The sequence below is a fragment of the Arachis stenosperma genome, chromosome 10, assembly GCF_014773155.1.
Source record: "Arachis stenosperma cultivar V10309 chromosome 10, arast.V10309.gnm1.PFL2, whole genome shotgun sequence".
Lineage (NCBI taxonomy): Eukaryota > Viridiplantae > Streptophyta > Magnoliopsida > Fabales > Fabaceae > Arachis > Arachis stenosperma.
The window spans coordinates 123,259,599-123,282,768 of record NC_080386.1 but is presented as its reverse complement, the minus strand read 5'-3'; the positions used below and the strand labels follow the sequence as shown (position 1 = coordinate 123,282,768).

At 29.0% G+C, this 23,170-nt stretch overlaps 2 protein-coding genes across 2 annotated transcripts; both read left to right on the top strand.

Moving 5' to 3' along the window:
* Positions 1–4,340: 4,340 nt before the first annotated feature.
* LOC130957621 (extensin-like) lies at positions 4,341–5,207 on the top strand. Its single transcript, XM_057884471.1, has one exon. The coding sequence runs from the start codon at positions 4,341–4,343 to the stop codon at positions 5,205–5,207; it is 867 nt and encodes a 288-aa protein (XP_057740454.1).
* Positions 5,208–21,161: 15,954 nt separating this feature from the next.
* On the top strand, positions 21,162–22,019 carry LOC130957620 (uncharacterized). Its single transcript, XM_057884469.1, has one exon. The coding sequence runs from the start codon at positions 21,162–21,164 to the stop codon at positions 22,017–22,019; it is 858 nt and encodes a 285-aa protein (XP_057740452.1).
* Positions 22,020–23,170: the final 1,151 nt, after the last annotated feature.

Below are 23,170 nucleotides of genomic sequence, written 5' to 3'. Positions count from 1 at the left end.
CCAATACCCATTAAATGAAAAGAGCTTCAGCTCTTGTCCCTTCCCTCAAAGGAAAACACGCTGGAACTTGGCAAAAAACAGGGGGAGGGTTACAGTGAGGAGAAGGGAAGGAAATACCTAATCACCTCCAATCTTTAATTGCTTATATCTTTCAATTTAGAGCTTCGATTGATGAGCCGTCAACGGTCAAGCGTTCATCTAGGAATTTTCTACAAAACGCATCCAACAATTTGGTAAGAAAATTGAGTTTTTGTGCCTAGTTCTTTCCCTTTTAATTTCATAATTTTGAGGTTTTGATTTTTTAGAAATTATGTGATTTTGGTGTTTAGGATCAAATTAGCTTTATAGGCTTGCTGGATATTGTTCCAATTTCTCATTGGTAAGGTGAGAAATCTTTAACCATTGTGAGTTATTAAGAAACAGATTTTGTTTTGAGTTTGTTTCATTTAGAAAAGAATGAATGGTGTTTTGAGTTTGAATTATTGATGAACAGAATGAGAGGAATGATGATGGTTTGTAAATAAATGTGATATGTGACCCCCGGGTAGTAGACAGTGACGTTGTTCATTTACTCCGGGTATGAGATAAGGAAGAAGAATTATGAAAAAACTGAGTTAATTATAGAATTTCAAATGAATTCTTGAATGAGATATTTGGGTAATAGTAAAGATTATGGTTTGTCCCGCTTGCTTCAGGTCAGTATTTGTGACGCCTGGGTAGTAGCAGCAGTAATGGATTATTCCACTTGCTCCAGGTTGAGCTTTTAAACACCCACCTGGGTAGTAGCCGCAGTAGTGGTTATTCCACTGGCTTTGGTTTAAGCGGGTAGTAGTAAGAGGGTTGTAGTGCTCAAACCCACTTGTTCCACAATGGGTGTTTCTATCCATGGTTAGCTACCAGAACGTATCGGGTTGGCTATATAACCGACAGTTGATATCATCAGCCATAGGACAGGCATACATCATATGCATCTAGGTGTTTGTTTGGTGTGCTTTGTTTGGAATGCGTAACTAATTGCATAAACTACTTGCTACTTGTTTATCTGCTGTATCTGAATCCTATTGTGATTTCCTTGCATGTAATAATTGTATTTGAAAGAAATGATTCCAGTGGTGATTGGGAGGTTTGGAGGAGTTAGAATGGGGGAGTATTAGTTAGAGACTTAGAGTGAAGACCTTTAGTTAGTTGCCTTACTTGTTCTTGGTTTAGTTATGTTTTTTTTAAGATTAATTCGTATATCGGAAGTTTTAGGATTGCCTCTGACTTTCCCAAGACCTTTTTATATTAACTATGTGGACACTTTTACCATACTGAGAACCCCATACATATTATTGCTTTTCAGATATAGGTCAGGAGATACCTCACTGAAGTATTCTAGAAGATTCTAAAGTGAAGGACTTTATTTTTTTGTGGGATTCTATTTTGGCTTTTGATATATATGTAGATACTTTATGTCACTAGTGTATATATTATGTTTTGTTTCTCTTAGAGGTTGATTTGGAAAAACAGGTTCTGTAAACAGTTTTTTGGATCTTTTTGGGATTCTCATGTGTGTGTGTGTATATATATATATATATATATATATATATATATATATATTTATATGCTCTATCCGGTTTTAAATTCGCGAGCCGGGTCAGAAGTCTTATCATATGTATCTTGGAACTCTCTTGTATATATCCATGCTTAGTTTACTCTTATCTTGCTTCAGTTACGTTAACGTTTACCTGAGTGTTGCGTTTTTTGGTTTAACGCTTTTGTTTGAACTTTTCTTCAAAGGCTCCTAGATAAAACTTCCTTTCAACTATATTATATATATGATTTTACTTTTTAAAGGTCGTAACACCTCATCACCTCTATTTTATAACTTAAACATAAGACTCTTTATAATATAGTGTTACAAAATACACCCATATAGACATAGACATAAAACAAACGTTGCTATATCGATTTCTTATAAATCTCATCTCTATTGGATTCCTTTGTTTAAGTTATTTTTTTTGTGTGGAAATTCAACTGCAGTTAATTTTACATAAAGTTGATAGTTGAGAATCGTTAGATGAAAATTTAGTCATATCAATCAAATCATTTAATAACTCTCAACTATCAACTTCACATAAAGTTGATTGCACCTGAATTTTCACCTATATTTTTTTGTCGTTCGTTGTTTTCTTTCTTTAGTTCTTGATGCTGATAAAAGAGACGTGTCTGTTTCTAGAATAGTTGTTTAATTATTTTTTTTACGTAATGTCCTGTTTCATATTTAAAAAAACAAATTTATAAGATTAAAAAATTTTATTTTTTAGGAACTAAAAGTTTATGAAAACAAAATAAATAGTAAAATCTAAATACTATGATTTTTTAATTTTTTTAGGAACTAAAAGTTTATTTTTTTTTAATAAATATATACAGGCATTGGAAAAATATGAAATTCATAGCCTAACAACATATGAAATTCATGTAAATATGGAATTAGATACAGTGATTTAGCCTTTTAAGTATTCTTTTTTCTTTTTTGTTCGTTCCCCGTAAAACAGATTTGCTTAAGAACATAAATGATTGATTTTCAAAAAAAAAAAAGGAAGAAATGGCTGGTCAATATTTTTTTTCATTTTCTTGTGTAATTGGCTAATTGCAATCATGTTGTATTTATTTCATTTTTAATTTTCTTTATTATCTATAATTTAAATAAAGTACACAAATAGATCTCTAATAATTTTTTGTATGGATATTATAAGCTCTTAACCAAAATTAATACGTAGAAATGCCCGAGGCTAATAGATGTTTTATTTAATAAAAAAGAAAATTAGAGACTTATTTATTATTTATTTTTATAATTAAATTAAATTTATTATCCGTCAGTTATAATTTATTTATAATTTGTAATATAATATTTAGTTCAACCAACAAAAATACTTATAATTAATTTATCATAAAATATTGAAATAAGCATATATACATATAAAATTAGTTATTAATATATATTATATATTAAAATATAAAATATATATTAAAAATATGTAAAATAATATATATATATATATATTATGAATAATTTTATGATTGAACAATACACATAGCTTTTTTTTTCAAAAAATATCCTTAAAAATTATATGCTCAAATCTTGTTCAAGAGTTTTAAATAAATAAGAAATAAAAGTTTATCTGACTTAATAAATATTTTTATAATTTTCTTCTTTATTATAATATCGGAAAATAAAATTTAAATGGTAATATAATAATTTTTTAGAAATAAAAATATAATTTATATTTAGTTCTCATGAAACCTTCGATTTGGAGAAATTGAAAATTAAATGAAAAGTTTGAATGATTAATAAAAATAAACTTTCAATCTATTAGTTTTTTTTTTTTTCAGATTCTGTTAGAACTATATTTATCAAAATAGTGACGGGGTAATTTTTTTTTCTTCAGGGTTTCTATTCTGTTATTTATGAAAAAATGTAAAAATAATTAAAAATTTTCAATCTCTTTGTCTTCAGAATAATAAAATTTATAAATACTGTTTATATATTCAAAGTCCTTCCCCCTCCCAGCTCCCATCCAGCAAATTCCTTTAAAGCCAAACTAATAAATGCAATTTTAATATGTATCTTAGGATAGTATTATCTATTTTCAATATCTAATTAATTTTGGTCTTCTTCTTTAAATACAATTTAAATAGTTCATTCTTTCTTAACATTTTTGGGAGAACAAAATAATTTTTTAGTAGTAATTAACTTTATAGTAATTCTCCCAATGATAATTTTTTAGTCAAAATTATCTTATATACTCTCAATTTCTTATTTTAAAAATTGATACATTGACCGATTCTATTTTAAAATTTAAAAATTCCTAACATCAAAATACATGCACTGATCATAAAAAATAGCATCGACTCTTTAAAATAAAATGTTGGTCATTTTTTTAATAAAAAAATAGTATTAAATTATTCTTTCTTAATAATTTTGGTAAAAAAGTTTTTATAATAACAGAAAGTTGAAAAATATCAAATTTAAAAAATATTTATATGTTGTCAAATTTTGATTTTAAACTGAAGAGTTTGTGATGATCACAAATTTATATGATCTTTTTATCTTGCAAATATCTTCTTATCACATTATAAAATAATAGCAAATTAGATATAGTTATATTTATATTAGCACCTCATTAAATGGGTCATGTAGCTCATAATTAATTACTTGTTTTTCACGAATATTAAAAATTGACTATGAATATATATTTAAATTTTATCATCTTTCTATCAAAAGAGAAACCCCAAGGTGATATAGTTTTCCTATATAAGTAGATGATTGGAGCATTACTAACACATCAATTTGAAAAATGAAATTCACTCAACTTTTGTTTCATATCATTGTTTGCTTCTTTTTTTTGTCACTTGTTTACGACACTATAGATGCTACTAAAATTAATAATCCTGAGGTAGGTTTCAACCATGATTTTTTAGTTGGTCTCGACCATGAAGTTCCATCTGGTCCAAATCCAATCGGTAATAGAAGTCCTCCTCCTACAAGATACTCTTTTTCAAAAGATATACGTCTCGACCGTACCGTTCCAAGTGGTCCAAATCCAATCCATAATGGATTGTCGCCGCCGCCACCACCAAATGGACCTCCTCCCAGAAAATACTCTTTCTCAAAGATTATAAGTCTCGACCGTATCGTTCCAGTTGGTCCAAATCCAATTCATAATGACGTGCCAACGCTGCCAAATCCAAATGGACCTCCTCCCAAAAAATACTACTCTTTCTCAAACGATATAGGTCTTGACCGTACCGTTCCAAGTGGTCCAAATCCAATCCATAATGGATTGCCGCCGCCGCCGCCGCCGCCAAATGGACCTCCTCCCAAAAAATACTCTTTCTCAAAGATTATAGGTCTCGACCGTATCGTTCCAGTTGGTCCAAATCCAATTCATAATGACGTGCCGACGCTGCCAAATCCAAATGGACCTCCTCCCAGAAAATACTCTTTCTCAAAGATTAAAGGTCTCGACCGTATCGTTCCAGTTGGTCCAAATCCAATTCATAATGACGTGCCAATGCTGCCAAATCCAAATGGACCTCCTCCCAGAAAATACTCTTTCTCAAAAATTATAAGTCTCGACCGTATCGTTCCAGTTGGTCCAAATCCAATTCATAATGACGTGCCGACGCTGCCAAATCCAAATGGACCTCCTCCCAGAAAATAATCTTTTTCAAAAGATATAGGTCTCAATCATGATATTCCATCTGGTCCAAATCGAATTGATAATCCAGCATCGTAAATTTATCCTCTAGAAACATAAATCATGACCATAATATTTCCAGTATTGCAATACTGGAAGGTCCTCCTTTCAGATATTTTCTTTGAAGAATATGTAGATCACCACTATATATAATGTCCACTGTAAGTATAATGCAACTATGCACGTTTATTAATAAATTTCCAGGTTATATTTTATTCGCATTTGTCTTACATTTTAGTTTTAATATATCGTTATGATCGAGTATGAGACTTTAATTTATTGTTGTTCTTATATATTGCGTGATTATTTTATATTTAACATATTAAAACAACAAACTGGATCTAAAACAAACCACCATTTAATTTGTATGCCAAAAACAGGTTTAATAAGGTTAGATCAGTTTCACATATATATGACTATAACAGTAGAACCAACAAAATCTTCATGAATTTTATGCTTAATTTATTTCTTAAAAGTCGTTCTCTTCTTTACTCATACGTATATATAGTACTACTACTCATATTATTATTATTATTATTATTATTATTATTATTATTATTATTATTATTATTATTGAGAATTCAAAAAAAAAAAAAAAACTCAGAGATCAGCATCATCAAAATACGATTTAGAAGAGGCATGAAATTATAAAATAAATTTGGTAGATTCTACGATACTGAAATCTATTTTCTTCCTCAGCTGTAGAATTATAGTGACTCACTTTTATTAATTGCAACACATGTCCATGTAAAGCACTAATTTTTATATATGCAGTTTCTTACTAGAATTAGATTATTGACACTAATTAGAAATACTAATTATAGTATTAAAGATAAAAATTTTATAATTGAGAAATTAAAAATATTTATTTTATTTATTTTAAATCTTACATTGTTGATGTGTAAAAAAATTATGCTATATATCTAAAGTTCAAACCAAAGACAATAAAGATAGCTTGTGCATTAATTTCCGCTATGCTATTACATATTTTTATGAGTTCATGCGAATATATATATATTCAATCACTTTAATGATTATTATGCTTAAATAAAAGAATATATAATACATATTTTCTAATAATTTTTTTAAATTTTATTGTTTTATAGTTTTCAAGGAGTATTATTGTAAAAAATAATATATTATCATAATTATAAACATATATTATTATCATTTAATATACTTTATAAATTTTTAAATTGACTTATGATAGAAATTAGAAGAAGATTAAAGTATCAATTAAAACTATTATATTTCTTTTGTTCTAATATTTTTAAAGTTATATTCTAAGTTTCAATTATGAGCATTTGATTAAATTTATTTTTTATAACAATAATAATAATAATAATATAAAATAACTATTTTTTTGATAAAATTGTTAAAATATAACATATTACTTCTCGCAAATTATATTAACAAATTTAGTTATCAAAATAACAAAAATACGAAAAGAATACATATAAATTTTTTAAAGAAGATCAATAAAATAAAATTCACAAATAATAATGGATAAAAAGTAATTGTTTAAGACATTTATTTTGTAAGACTTAATAATGGAACCACAACATAATAGTAAAATTGTTCAATCCAAAAATCTTATCAGCTATCATTAATTAACATTACTATTAATAAAGGAGGAGATAAAATTGTAGCAACCCTCAATTTTAAAAATATAAATATAAATAAGTTATAATTTATTTTATAAAATTAGAATTCTTTATTTTTAGAAAAATTATTTTTATTATCAATAATTAAACTAATTTTATAATAATTTAAATTTAATCAAATTTATATTATTATTATTGTTATTATTATTATTATTATTATTATTATTATATATACTTACCGTAAGTATTAAATTGCATTATAAGTTTATATATATATCATATTCATTGCATTACTATTATTATTATTATTATTATTATTATTATTATTATTATTATTATTATTATTATTATTATTATTACATGACCATCATTACTATCGCTAGTATTATTATTATTATTATTAGCTATAAAGCATAGGAGATAAAAGGTGGTTTAAACTTTGCATCAGGTTACATATATATTGTTATTATCATTATGCATTAGGTTATGTGTTATATATATATATATATATATATATATATATATATATATATATATATATATATATATATGGCATCTATATAATAGAGAAACCAAGGTGGTTTATAGTTTATACATAATAATAATAAAAAAAAAAGCTAAGACGGTCATATATATATACATATATACGTGAATATCGTAAGGGAGAGAGGGAAGAACGTAACGAAGAGAAAAAACATAAACTCTTCCGAACTTCCGGCTTCGATTTCTTGAAATCCGTAACTCCAATCAAAAATCTAATCCGGTAAGAGTATTCGTAACCTCCTCCTCTACACGTTGGTACCATTTTTTATTAGTGGAAGTTGACAGTGACGTAACTCCTCTTTCTTTTGAATTTGGCCAACGGGAGTTTTAGGAGGCATAAACGATTTTGGACATTTTCTTCTTCAATAGCTCAGTCAAAAAGCTTCTCCGGAGTTTTGAATATTTTGATTCCATACGAAGGTATGGTTTTGGTTTCTCGTAGTTAATATTTAATGTCACGTGAAAACTTAGGCTAGAAGACCTTAAGATAGGAATGAACTGAGTGAATAATTGATGGTTTGTGTATATGGTATAAAATGTGAGGTTTAGCTGTTGTCAATAATTTGCTGTTGAAGTTGGTCGGTTTAGAAAAAGATTTAATATTGGTATTTGTTTGATTATGAAATAATTTGTTACTGGAAATGATTTGAGTGACTGAGAGGTGTTTGGTTTGATAGTTGGGACCCTTTAAGGGTGGCAGAAATTTGAGTCTTAGAGGAGATAATGCCAAAATTTCTTTAAGAATTGGAGTTTGATTTGAGGTGGTATTTTAAAAAGAAAGAGATTATTATGTGGCTTGTGTATTTGAGACTATTTATTGACCCTCTGTCGCAAGATGTGACCGGGCACTTTAACACCCCGGATTCCCCCATGGGCATGCATATAAATATGAATATTGAATATTATTGAGCTTGGAGTTCGTCTCCATGGAATACTATATTATTGAGCTTGGAGTGTGACTCCATGAGATATTATATTCGAGCTTGGAGTTTAACTCCATGGAATAATATTATTGAGCTTGGGGATGCGCGCACAGAGGGACTGTCCAATGGTTAACTACCAGGACTTGTCGGGTTGGCTGTATAACCGACAGATGAGACTCATCAGCCATAGGACAGGCATACATCATATGCATTTGGTTGTTTGCTTGAGCGTGCATTGTTTTGGTTTGTTTAACTGTTTAATTCCGCTTATCTGCTACTTGTTCTACTTGCTGTAAATGCTTCTCTATCTGTGTTTTCCTTGCTTGAATTGTATGTGTATGTTTTTTTTGGGAAATTCCTCTTGACGAAGGTGTGAGGAGAGAAGGTTGTTCCACCAATGTCTCGGAGGATTGGAGGAGTCAGAAAGTGAAGTATTAAGTTAAAGTTAGATTTAGAACTAGAATACCTTAGACAATTTACCTAACTTCCGATTTAGTTGAATTCTTAAGCTGAAATCTGAGTGTCGAAGTTTTAGGAATGCCTCTGGCTTTCCCGAGACCTTTTATATTAACTATGCGGGCACCTTTACCATACTGAGAACCTCCGGTTCTCATCCCATACTATGTTGTTGTTTTTCAGATGCAGGTCGAGAGACACCTCGTTGAGCATTTGAGTATCCTCCTTACGAGCGAAGAACTGTCTTTTGGACTGTCATATTTTGTTTTAGGCTATGTATATATGTTTATAGAATCTCCGCATGTATATTTTGTGTTTTGTCCCTCCTAGAGGTCGACTTGGAGATACAGAGGTTTATTTTGTGGTTTGAGTTTTATTTTAGGTTGTATATATACATAATTATATACTCTGGTCGGCCTTAGCTTCGCAGGTCGAGTCTGGAGCTTGCTATCTGAGTTTTGGAACTCTGATATGTATATATATGTGTTCAGTTATCTTTTGACTTTACCTGTCTGTTTTACGAATATCCATGCGAGTGTGTCACGATTTTCTGTTTATCAATTTGTTTAGCTTATTCTTCAAGGCTCCTAGATATGATTTCACCCAACTATATCTATGTAGATATCATTTTCTTTTAGAGGTCGTAATACCTTGCCACCTCTGATTTATGACTTAAGCGTAAGGCCCTGTGTGGTAGGGTGTTACAAAAATTACCTGAATGAAGAAAAAGAATAATAATTACTCAATTGCAACCAGCTATCAGACGACATTTTAATTTAATCACCTATCAATTGAATACCTCTCTGGATGATTCCAAAATAAATAAATGTGGTCGAATTTCTGAAAATTGAAGTGCCAACTAAAAATAAAAATTTTATTTAAAAGATACTATACGAAGGTGTACCTGTTAAATAGAAGCTCCACACCAAGACCCCAGATGCAAGTTGGTGGAGAAAACAGCTGTTCATTGAATTTGGATATGTGCAGACTTCGCAGAAGCTAACTGGGACATTTCTAAAATCACAGTGCTGACCTGCAAAGAAGAAGCATGAAAATGGTGGTTAGCAACCGAAAACAAAGCAATCAAACAAGGCTTACGGATGAAAGAAAGGAATTAGCAGCAAATTTATGCTAGCAGTTGTGGAAAGTGAGGAACGAGATAGTGTTTGAATAGAAACACATATCTGCATTGTACTATATGAAAAAAAGCTTGAAGATAAGTGAAAAAGATAGAATTTACAAGATGATTTTTTTTCAATTTTGATTGTACCCTGTTCGAAGAGGACTTCCTTTAGTTATATTGGTGGATCTTTTTCTAATCTAATTTTTTTTGTATGTTATCCAATTGGACTTTATTGCAATGAAATTTACTATCTTAGCAAAAAAAAAGTGTTTGTTATGGTACGATAATAAATTCATACGTACCGACATGTTTAAAATATGGACAAATAACAACAAATCATGCAAAATTTATTTTCCACATCAATATTTAATTTATTTTTTTAAATATATATTATATCACCACTTTTACTAATACACCCTTTTAATTAAATAAAAATAAAAAAATATTTTTCATCTAATTTTAGAAAAATTTTTAAACATTCTTACTTTATTTAATTAGACAAAAATACCTTTTTAAATTAATCAAATTTTAAAATTTAATTAATCCTAATTTTATAGTTTCAAATAATTTAAACAACAAAACAAAAACATATAAAAAAACAAAAAATCAAAATTGTTCTTTGATCGTTTGTCATCTTCTCAAGTTGCTCTCAATTTCATTCAAGCTCCCCTAATCATTCGTGCCCTCTCCCCCCTCTCTAAAACAAAGTAGTGAAAGACCCAAACCAAAACGGCAAAACCCTAGCCCTAAGTTCTTTGTCGCTGCCGTCCCCAGGTTCTCAACGCTTCCGGTTCTTCCTCTTCCCCCTGTCCAGAACTCAGGTAGCTCGGCACGTCGTCCCCATCCTCGTTGGCTTCTTTGTCCGTGGCTTGGAGTAGCTCGCCATCGGATCATCGCTTGCCGTCGTCTCTGCTCTCGCCGGTTGCCGCAGTGTCTCCGTCGAAGGTTAGTGGCCCTGCTCTGACAAAAAATGCATTTTTCAAAGAAACGATTGGTAAAAGGCGTTTCGGTTATGGAGATTGAGATACTTTTCATGATGCAGGTATATATATCTTGGGCTATTCGACAACAAAGTAGAAGCTGCAAGGTATTAGTGATACGTGAATTACATTCTACCTGCACTGAATTTATTACCCTGAATTTTCAAGCTCACTAGGGCTCCAATCCAACACGTGTATCCCTTTTGATTTTTTGGAATTCAGGGCTTATGACAAGGCTGCTGTCAAATGCAATGGAAGGGAAGCAGTGACTAACTTTGAGCCAAGTACATATGAAGGAGAGATGAAATCTCTTGCCATCAATAAAGATATAACAATTATCTATTTTGCTCCTCTTAATGTACAAGTGAATGTCAAATTGAATTTGTGTTTGTTTTTTACAAGTGGCAATTCTAATCTTGAACTTAATTTGGGCATAACAACTCTAGGACATGGTTTGAAAGAAAGCAGCACTACAAAAAATAAAACATTTGTAACAAAAATTTTGTATCAAATTTAAAATTGTTACAAAAAATGATTTTTTGTAATAATAAATGATGATTGTTACAGAAGAATAATGTTTTGTAACAACATTATAAATTGTTACAAAATATGCTAATATTTTGTAACAGTCTAATTTTAGTTGTTATAAATCATGTTAGTTTTTGTAACGAACTGTCGTTAATAAAAAATTTGCAAAAATTTGAAATATTTTGTAACAAAATACATTTTTGTTTCAAAAACTCCAATTGTTTTGTAACAAATTTTTTTTTTATTTAAAAAATTCTAATTGTTTTGTAACAAAAAATAAATTTGTCACAAAATTCAATATTGTTTGTAACAAGTTATTTGTTTTTCACAAAATATAAGTATATTTTATAACAAATTTTTTTTCAAAATGTTAAACTCTTTGAAAATAAAAGAAAAATTGTTTATATAATTTTTTTAGAATAATTTTATTTTTGTTTCAAAAATTAAATTTTTTTACATATTATTTGTATTCATTAATTTTTAAAAATTGTAAATATTATTTCATATTTTTTAAAAAAATTAATATATAATTTTTATTCATAATCAGATTTTTAATATTAACTAAAAATTAATTTGTAAAAGTATAAAAAATTTAATTAAATTATATTTATAAACTCCAATAATCAAATATAAAAGAAAAAAAAAACTAAGTTACCAAGTTGCAAGAATGTAAAAAGTAATAGGGTGAATCAGTAAGAAAATCCTAAGTGCTCAACCTCTAACTCGCGTTTCACTACTCATCTCTGCGCCGTCTACTCCACCAAGCACAATAGAGCTTCTGCGGCAAGATGAAACACCAGCATAGCCTCCGATAGTGAACCGTCCGTTTTGTCTTCGTCTCCTCTCCTCTTCTACCATCGTTTACTCCGCCGTCATGTGGTGTGCGTTGGAGTCATGGTCTTCGGTGGTCTTCGTCCCGTCTTGTGCGCCATAGCTGTGTGGTGTGGTCGTCGGCACCGTTCGTGGTCACCGTTCCGTCATCTCTGCTCCTCTGTGTCCTGCGCATCGTGCTCTGCCTCTGCTGGTCTGATTCGACTTTCCTTTCTCTACTGCTGGTCTAGTCTGGTTTGATTGCTTCTCTACTGAAGGTAAGTGCAATTTATTTGAGTTTTGTTAAATGTATTGTTATTTGATAATCTACTGATGTTAGCTCAAATAAACATGATAGCATTTTTAGAATGCTTAGTGTCCTGTAGTTACTTTTTCATGATAGTATTTTTAGAATGCTTAATGATAATATTCAAATATGAGAGCATTTCGGATTGTTACTGCATAGATTATGTTTTGGATGATGGATTAATCGAATAGATTATGAGGTGTTTGTGGATTTCTTTGGTTTATGGCTGAATGCTTATTTGTGTGTGTGCTTATTTGCTTTTATGTTAAAGAACTGAAGATTAAGAGATTGGAGCTTTAATAGTGTTCTGTAATTGTGTGCTTGACTCAATGAATAGAATATAATTTAGATAATATAGTATAATTTTTTTATTGTTCTATTTTTGAAGTCATGCAAAAATATGTATACATTATTAAACAAGCAACAAACTGCAAGAGAAACATAATTGTAAGTAGCATTCTCTTTGTTAATTATAGTTATATGAAAGTTGTTATCTGATTTTGAAAGTACCCTGCTAATGGTTTTATGGCTTCTTCATATGGTAGAATCTAGTCTTTTCACACCAAATGATATTGGCTAAGAAATTTTTAATTAGTGATTGCTATTCAAGCTACTTTTGTTGTTTCAAATCTAAATTCTAATATGAGTTTTAAATCTATTTTATTATTTTGGAATAGTTTGATGATCATATATATTTTAGTATTTCAACTCATTTCACTACAAGAAAAATACCCATTCAGGTACACTTGAAAAGTGTAGCCAAAAGTGAAAAAATGATGCTTTAGGCTACGGCTATGCTTTCTGGGCTACGGCTACGCTTTTTGGGGTGATTCCTATTCGGCCGTTGCTTATTCTCAAAGGCTACGCTTTTCTGCACCAAAGACTACACTTTTGGTGTTTGGAAATAGGATGTGCTTTTCAAGTGATGCTGTCCAGGACCAAAGGCTACGCTTTTCAGCTTCCATTTTTACCAGAATAGGCTACGCTTTTCAGTGCTACTGCATCACCTGTAAAGCATAGCCACATTGTATACCATAGCTACTCTGTATAAGTGTAGCCTTAGGTCCCTCATGGTTTTTTTGTTTTAATTTTCTGTATAACCATAGCTACTCTATATAAGTGTAGCCTTAGGTTCCTCATTGTTTTTTGTTTTAATTATATATATATATATATATATATATATATATATATATATTCTAATAATTTTTTGTACATAATATTTAGTAATATGATTACATATATAATTCTATATTTTTAATTAAATGAGTTAAATATTATAAAATAAAAATAAATACATAATTATACTAAATAATTTTTTTAAATAATAACAATTATCTGTAAATAAAATATATTTATAATGATCCAAAAGTACTAATATTTATACATCTCACACTAAATTAAACATAGCCGTATCAAAATAGGCATGAGACCACTTAGAATTTACTACTGATACTCTACGGAAAACTAAAATATTATATTCTATATAAGTATCTTCTAATAAAAGTAATTAATCTATCATACATGTATCCATTCTCAACATTACTCCATCTTAACCCATAAACCACAATGACAAACAGCTTAATCTTCATTATCATCCTCAATATTATCCTGCATAATTATATAGAAAAGTAATTAAAAAATATTTATAATGACATTCGCAATTATAAAAATTAAAAAATCAAACTGAAAATAATTAGAAACCAAACTGAAAATAGTTGTATAAATTATCAAAACTATGTCAACTTAAAAAATAAAGTTAGCACAATTCTTGATGCTGCTTCAGTTAGCACAACTCTAATAATCTTTATATGACTTCAAGTATGAGAAGCTCCCAACAATATGCTATTTTTGTAGGATGATAGGGTATGATAAAGGGTCTTGCGAGAAAATAGAAGAAAAAGAAGATGGAACCCAATAAAAATCTAAAGAATAGGGACCTTCAATCAGGGTTAAAATAATAGGGGTAAAAATAACAAATGGAGAGGATGGAGATGACAGAGAAAAAGAAAAAACCAAAGAAGGGCATATGCAAGATGCAAAGAATGGGAATAGCTAGAAAAAACTATTGGAGAAGCTAGCGAACCTGAAGATACAAAAATAGAATAATTCAGACACGACTAGAAGAAGAGGCTTCCAACAAAAATAGAAAAGAAAATAAACTGCAGCAGGAGAAGAACAATACAGTTCCAGGCCCAAATCAAATAAAAGAGTCAAACTGAAGCTACGAATAATGCAGAAAACAACAAAAGATAACAAGGAAAAATTCAAAGCAAATGCAGACAAAGATAAACGGACAATAGACAAAGATAAACAGATACACAAATCCAGGCACAAATTCAAAAGTGCAAAAAAATATGAATTCTAGTAAACAAAAGTGCACAAAACTAGAATTACAACAACCAGAATTGCACAAACAATTTTCAGCCATAACAATACTACTTCAAGTGTTAAAATGTCAATAAAACCAACAACATATGATTTTCAGCCATAGCAATTAACTTAACCATATGCAAATATAAGAGGTATAACATCTTTATAGTAATACAAATGGGGAGCTCATTTGCTGACATGGCGCTTATACATTGAGTCTGGAAATTCATTTGCTGACGTGTCGTTACTAGAAATTTTAAGATTTATATTTATAAATCATAAATTATTATTTGCTTAAGTTGTTATTTTCAAATTTTAAGTTTAGGTTGTTTTACTTAGGTTGTTATTTTTTAAATTTTAATTTATTTTATTTAAGTTGTTATTTTTAAAATTTTAGACTGTTGTACTTAGGTTGTTATTTTTTACATTTTAAATTATTTTACTTAGATTGTTCTTTTTTATATTTTAACACTATTTTTTAAAAATCTATTAATTCTTTTTAGCATTATTTTTTAAAATTTTGTTTATTTTTTTTAAATTGCAGCTACATAAATTCTTTTAAAGAAATTTAGAGTCTTAAAAAAATTTACGTTAATTATACTTCGGTTGTTACATACTAATATTACTATAACAATTTACGTTAGTTTAGATTTTTTAAATTATTATTTGTTTAGGTTGTTATTTTCAAATTTTAAGTTTGGATTATTTTACTTAGTTTGTTATTTTTTAAATTTTAAATTAAAGTCAACCAAATTTAAAAAATTTTAGTTATGATGCAAGTATAAAAGTATAAGTTATGAGAGATGTAAAGCACCACAATTTAAAGTAAATTAATCCCTTTCTTTACATATATCCAAAATCTCTCTACTTATTCCAATGGCTGGTATTCACAAAATTGCTGACATCAATCCTACAATCGACAATTTGTGTATACGTATACGAGTGATATGGTTATGGACACTACCAAGTTACGGAAATTCTCTATTGCCATACTCAATTAAAATGGTTTAGTTCGATAAAGACGTGAGTTTTTTACTAATATTTTTTTATTTTATTTTAAATTTATATTATTTATATTTTAAATTTGTTTGTTTATCCCTATCTAATTGTTCTTTGATTTTTGTTTATCAATTCTAGAGAAGAAAAATACACACCTTGGTATGATTACACCTACTTAGTTGGTAAGTTTATTATTTTAGAAAAAGTATAATTTTTTTATAAATTTATTTATTTTATTGATAATTTCGACTGTTTGGATTTTTAACAAACTTATTGATAACAATTTTTTTTTATTTTAAATCATTTCAGATGTTGTTGGATATCTTGCTGGAATTGAGAGTGAGAGAACTCTTGAAAAGAATGGCAAATCTATCAAGTACACTATTATTGAATTAGAGATTGATGATGAGTAATCATATATTTATTTTTATAAATCTAAAATTTTTGATATTTTTATCTTTTTAAATTATTATTTAACTTATTTTGTTATGAATATTTTTATTAATATTATTAATAGGTAACAAACCTTTTTATTAAGGGAAACATTTTTGAAAAAAATGCAACATTTTCTCCTCTTTGATTATTAGTAATATCTAATTTATAAATAATAATTAATAACTAATTATAATTTTAGGATGTTGACTACACCCGTGGTTTGCTTCCAACTTCAAAATCTTCGTTAATCATTGAAGGAGAGAAAGTAGAAGGTGTTAAGGTATTTGTTCAAAAAATGAATTTTTTATTTGTTTGTTTTCTCAAAGTTAGATCTTTATTTTATTAAAAAATATTTTTGAGATAAAATCAAAGGTGAGAAGGAAGTCTTTAATTTAACGTAGTATTTTGTACAGAATTTGTTGCTTAAATTCTCCAATGAAGTTGCGGACAGTGATTAATCCAAAGTATTGGAAAATGCTATTACACCAACCAAGCGACTATCTTTGGAGTCGGAAGATTCGAAGGTGCAAAGAGATACCTCAACTTGCAAGAAGATCAAGATTGAGAATGAAACTTGAGAATTTGGATGCACATGTTCTAGAATCCCTTTTAGAGTATATCTAATAGAATAATGTTAAGTTTGTTTTGGTAAAAATATTGTCTTTTCTTGAGTTGTTATTTTTCTTTTGGTTCTTTTGGATTTTTATGTTTGGAATTTAGAATTTTTTTAAATATAAATTGAAGTTATTTAGTTATTATTTATGGTTTTATTTTTAATTCGATTCACACCCGTTGATATTTTGTTAATTTTTAATTTAGTATTTAATGTCATAAAGTTATAAATTTCTCATATGAATTATTGTTGATACAATTAAGTTAGTTATTGATTTTTAATGTGTACTTATTTTAAAAAGAAAATCTAATTATAATTTTTAATTAAAGTATTATATTTAAAATTTTAAATTTAAATTCAAATAAACTTTTTTTTTGAATTTTTAAGTAAGCAATTAGGTTTGAGAATATTTTTTAAAATTTTATATAATTTATAAGTTACTATGTTAATTACAAAAGATTATATTAAAGTAAATAGAATTATCAATCTTATTAAAATGTGAAGTTATTTATATTATTTAAAAAAAATTAATTTGACATTTTTCTATACTTTAATTCTATTTCTAATGTTGTTTCGACAAAATTGAATTAATTTAGAAAATTTTATTTAAAAATTTAAAATTTGTACTAGCTAATTAAAAATCTCTATTTAAAAATTTAAAATTTGAAATTCTAATACTAATTCCTAATTAAGTGACTTCTTAACCATCTCAATTTATAAATTTAAATTTTTTTACTTACCATATTTATAAATTTTTTCTTTACTTAATTTACATTGTTATCTTTTAAATTGTTTTTGCACAATAGAAGTACTTTCATTTTTTCTCTCTTTTTAAATATTTTTTCTAAATTTACGTAATTTATAAGGTTATTAATTTTTAGGTTGTATTTAAATTTATTTATTTTTATCGACAAATAATAGGATTGATACTATTTATGACGAAACTAATAAAATCATTCTTAAATTAACAAATTCCTATATTCTTGATGAACAACGAACATTTAATTAAAAAAATTTATTTAAAAATTTAAAATTTGCACTAGCTAATTAGCAAACTCTATTTAAAAATTTGAAATTTGAAATTCTAATACTAATTCCTAATTAAGTGATTTCTTAACCATTTCGATTTTTAAATTTAATTTTTTCATTTGTCACATTTATAAATTTTCTCTTTACTCTATTTACATTGTTAATTTTTAGATTGTTTCTATATAACAATAGAGGTACTTTCATCTTTTTCTCTCTTTTTAATTATAAGCTATTCATTTTCAGTTTCATTATTTAAAGAAATGAAAAAAAAGATTTTAATTATTAATTGAATTTATTGACTGTGAAATTAAACTTTTTATTATTTGTTAAAAACTTTTTACTAGAACTTTTGTAGTGACCCTCAGTTTTAAAAATATAAATATAAATAAGTTATAATTTATTTTATAAAATTAGAATTCTTTATTTTTAAAAAAATTATTTTTATTTTCAATAATTAAACTAATTTTATAATAATTTAAATTTAATCAAATTTATATTATTATTATTATTATTATTATTATTATTATTATTATTATTATTATTATTATTATTATTATTATTATTATTATTATTATATATACTTACCGTAAGTATTAAATTGCATTATAAGTTTATATATATCATATTCATTGCATTACTACTATTATTATTATTATTATTATTATTATTATTATTATTATTATTATTATTATTATTATTATTATTATTATTATTATTATTATTATTATTACATGACCATCATTACTATCGCTAGTATTATTATTATTATTATTAGCTATAAAGCATAGGAGATAAAAGGTGGTTTAAACTTTGCATCAGATTACATATATATTGTTATTATCATTATGCATTAGGTTATGTGTTATATATATATATATATATATATATATATATATATATATATATATGGCATCTATATAATAGAGAAACCAAGGCGGTTTATAGTTTATACATAATAATAATAAAAAAAAAAGCTAAGACGGTCATATATATATACATATATACGTGAATATCGTAAGGGAGAGAGGGAAGAACGTAACGAAGAGAAAAAACATAAACTCTTCCGAACTTCCGGCTTCGATTTCTTGAAATCCGTAACTCCAATCAAAAATCTAATCCGGTAAGAGTATTCGTAACCTCCTCCTCTACACGTTGGTACCATTTTTTATTAGTGGAAGTTGACAGTGACGTAACTCCTCTTTCTTTTGAATTTGGCCAACGGGAGTTTTAGGAGGCATAAACGATTTTGGACATTTTCTTCTTCAATAGCTCAGTCAAAAAGCTTCTCCGGAGTTTTGAATATTTTGATTCCGTACGAAGGTATGGTTTTGGTTTCTCGTAGTTAATGTTTAATGCCACGTGAAAACTTAGGTTAGAAGACCTTAAGATAGGGATGAACTGAGTGAATAATTGATGGTTTGTGTATATGGTATAAAATGTGAGGTTTAGCTGTTGTCAATAATTTGCTGTTGAAGTTGGTCGATTTGGAAAAAGATTTAATATTGGTATTTGTTTGATTATGAAATAATTTGTTATTGGAAATGATTTGAAGGACTGAGAGGTGTTTGATTTGATAGTCGGGACCCTTGAAGGGTGGCAGAAATTCGAGTTTTAGAGGAGATACTGCCAAGATTTCTATGAGAATTAGAGTTTTGATTTGAAAGGGTTATTTTAAAAAGGAAAGAGATTATTATGTGGCATGTGTATTTGAGACTATTTGTTGACCCTCTGTCGCAAGATGTGACCGGGCACTTTAACTTCCCGGATTCCCCCATGGGCATGCATATAAATATGAATATTGAATATTATTGAGCTTGGAGTTTAACTCCATGGAATACTATACTATTGAGCTTGGAGTGTGATTCCATGGAATATTATATTTGAGCTTGGAGTTTGACTCCATGGAATATTATTGAGCTTGGGGATGCGCGCACAGAGGGACGGTTCAATGGTTAACTACCAGGACTTGTCGGGTTGGCTGTATAACCGACAGATGAGACTCATCAGCCATAGGACAGGCATACATCATATGCATTTGTTTGTTTGCTTGAGTGTGCATTGTTTTGGTTTGCTTAACTGTTTAATTCTGCTTATCCGCTACTTGCTCTACTTGCTGTAAATGCTTCTCTACCTGTGTTTTTCTTGCTTGAACTATATGTGTATGTTTTCTGAGAAATCCTTCTTGGCGAAGGTGTGAGGAGAGAGGATTGTTCCACCAATGATTCGGAGGATTAGAGGAGACAGAACATGAATTATTAGGTTAAAGTTAGATTCAGAATTAGAATACCTTAGACAACTTACCTAATTTCTGGTTTAGTTGAATTCTTAGGTTGAAATCTGAGTGTCGAAGTTCTAGGAATGCCTCTGGCTTTCCCGAGACCTTTTATATTAACTATGCGGGCACCTTTACCATACTGAGAACCTCCGGTTCTCATCCCATACTATGTTGTTGTTTTTCAGATGCAGGTCGAGAGACACCTCGTTGAGCGTTTGGGTATCCTCCTTACGAGCGAAGAACTGTCTTTTGGACTGTCATATTTTGTTTTAGGCTATGTATATATGTTTATAGAATCTCCGCATGTATATTTTGTGTTTTGTCCCTCCTAGAGGTCGACTTGGAGATACAGGAGTTTATTTTGTGGTTTGAGTTTTATTTTGGGTTGTATATATACATAATTATATACTCTGGTCGGCCTTAGCGTCGCAGGTCGAGTCTGGAACTTGCTATCTGAGTTTTGGAACTTTGATATGTATATATATGTGTTCAGTTATATTTCGATTTTACCTGTCTGTTTTACGAATATCCATGCGAGTGTGTCACGATTTTCTGTTTATCAATTTGTTTAGCTTGTTCTTCAAGGCTCCTAAATATGATTTCACCCAACTATATCTATGTAGATATCATTTTCTTTTAGAGGTCGTAATACCTTGCCACCTCTGCTTTACGACTTAAGCGTAAGGCCCTGTGTGGTAGGGTGTTACATTATGGTATCAGAGCAGTTCGTTCCTGTAGAGCCTGAGGGATGGACTGATTATGATTTTGGGCATACTCTGGGTGTGTGTATGTGCTATTAGGATATCTGATTGATATATGTGGCATAAATGTTCATGAGCATGCATTTGGAACTTGAAGCATTAGACTTGCGATATTGAGACTGATCAACTTAATATCACTTGTTTGGTGTGAGAAGGGACCAGATGTCGTCTCGTGGATCTGAACGAGGTATACGGAGAGAAAATCCCGAGGTTGAACCAAAGCAAGGACGTCGAGGTGGAAACGCTAGTGCTAGTACGAGTAACGTAAGTCGATACTATAGGTCAATGACCCTTACTGACTTCCTCATGAATGGTCCACCTCGGTTTAACGGAAACGTCAATGCCCTGGAGGCTGATCAGTGGTTTCGAGAAGTGGAGAGGTTTTTGTACACTCAGCATGTTCCTGAAGTACAGTCAGTAGAGATAGTGACTCATATGTTGGAAGGAGATGCTCAGAATTGGTGGCAAGAGTTGTGTCATAACTTGCAGGTGGAGTTAACGGATGTCCCTTGGCATAGATTCAAGACAGAGTTTTACGGGAAATATTTCTTGCATGTGTTTCGCATTGCAAAAGAATTGGAGTTAATGCAGCTGAAGCAAAAGGATATGTCTGTCGCTGACTATACCCGTGAATTCGACAATCTGTGCCGTTTCTCAAAAACTTGTCAAGGAAATCCAGCCGATTATGAGGAATGGAAGTGTGCTCAGTATGAGAAAGGACTAAGGAGAGATATCTTTAATTACGTGTATCCACAAAAGCTAACAAATTTCACTGAGTTGGTTAAGAAGAGCCAGCTCGCTGAGGATTGCTCCATGAAGTGGACACTGCTACAGGAAGGTTTTGGTGAGACCACTCCAGAAGAGCCGCGCAGGTACGGACTGGGAATGTGTTTTCGATGTGGAGCACCGGGACATATGTCTAGGGATTGTTCGCGTGGGAGAGCCGCAGATACGGGTTGGCCACGACAGGATCGAGGTAAGTATGATACCGAATGCGTAGAAAGGATTTGTTCTGTATAGAGCTAGGACCCCGCTTTCGTTTAGGTTACATAACCAGATATGGAAGTTTAGGACTAGAAAGACTGGGCGTAGTTTTGGACTTAGATACATACTAGAAATTTAGGCCGATAGAAATATCTCTTTAATAACTGGTTAGGTGTCAAGAGAAAAAGTAAGTTGTGATAGAATTAGTATCAGAGGCTGAACCAGTTTCGAAAGTATTACGTGTGATGACACCATTAGAATCGGCAAAATTTAGGAACTAGATGAAACGAGTATTAAAAGCGATAAACCCGTCATTCTAATATCAGCCTGCCTTATAACCCTTTTGCATCGAGCCTATCTTGTATCTTTTACTTGCATAGACTTTTAAGCCATAAGAATATCCTGAATTTGCAAACTAAACATGTCAAATCTTTCTGTTTTTCTTTGACATGTTTAAGAAGGGAAGTTACGTTAGTATGAATCTTTTCCATGTTATATCAATTTTCGAGGGCGAAAATTTTTATAAGGTGGGTAGAATGTAGTGACCCTCAGTTTTAAAAATATAAATATAAATAAGTTATAATTTATTTTATAAAATTAGAATTCTTTATTTTTAAAAAAATTATTTTTATTATCAATAATTAAACTAATTTTATAATAATTAAATTTAATCAAATTTTATATATTATTATATTATTATATTTTATTATTATTATTATATATACTTACCGTAAGTATTAAATTGCATTATAAGTTATATATATCATATCATTGCATTACTATTATTATATATTATTATTATTATTATTATTATTATTATATTATTATTATTATTATTATTATTATTATTATTATTACATGACCATCATTACTATCGCTAGTATTATTATATTATTATTAGCTATAAAGCATAGGAGATAAAAGGTGGTTTAAACTTTGCATCAGGTTACATATATATTGTTATTATCATTATGCATTAGGTTATGTGTTATATATATATTATATATATATATATATATATATATATATATATATATGGCATCTATATAATAGAGAAACCAAGGCGGTTTATAGTTTATACATAATAATAATAAAAAAAAAGCTAAGACGGTCATATATATATATACATATATACGTGAATATCGTAAGGGAGAGAGGGAAGAACGTAACGAAGAGAAAAAACATAA

Coding starts and splice junctions, on each gene's coding strand:
- LOC130957621 (XM_057884471.1), top strand. CDS start 4,341: ATGAAATTCACTCAACTTTTGTTTCATATCATTGTTTGCTTCTTTTTT.
- LOC130957620 (XM_057884469.1), top strand. CDS start 21,162: ATGTCGTCTCGTGGATCTGAACGAGGTATACGGAGAGAAAATCCCGAG.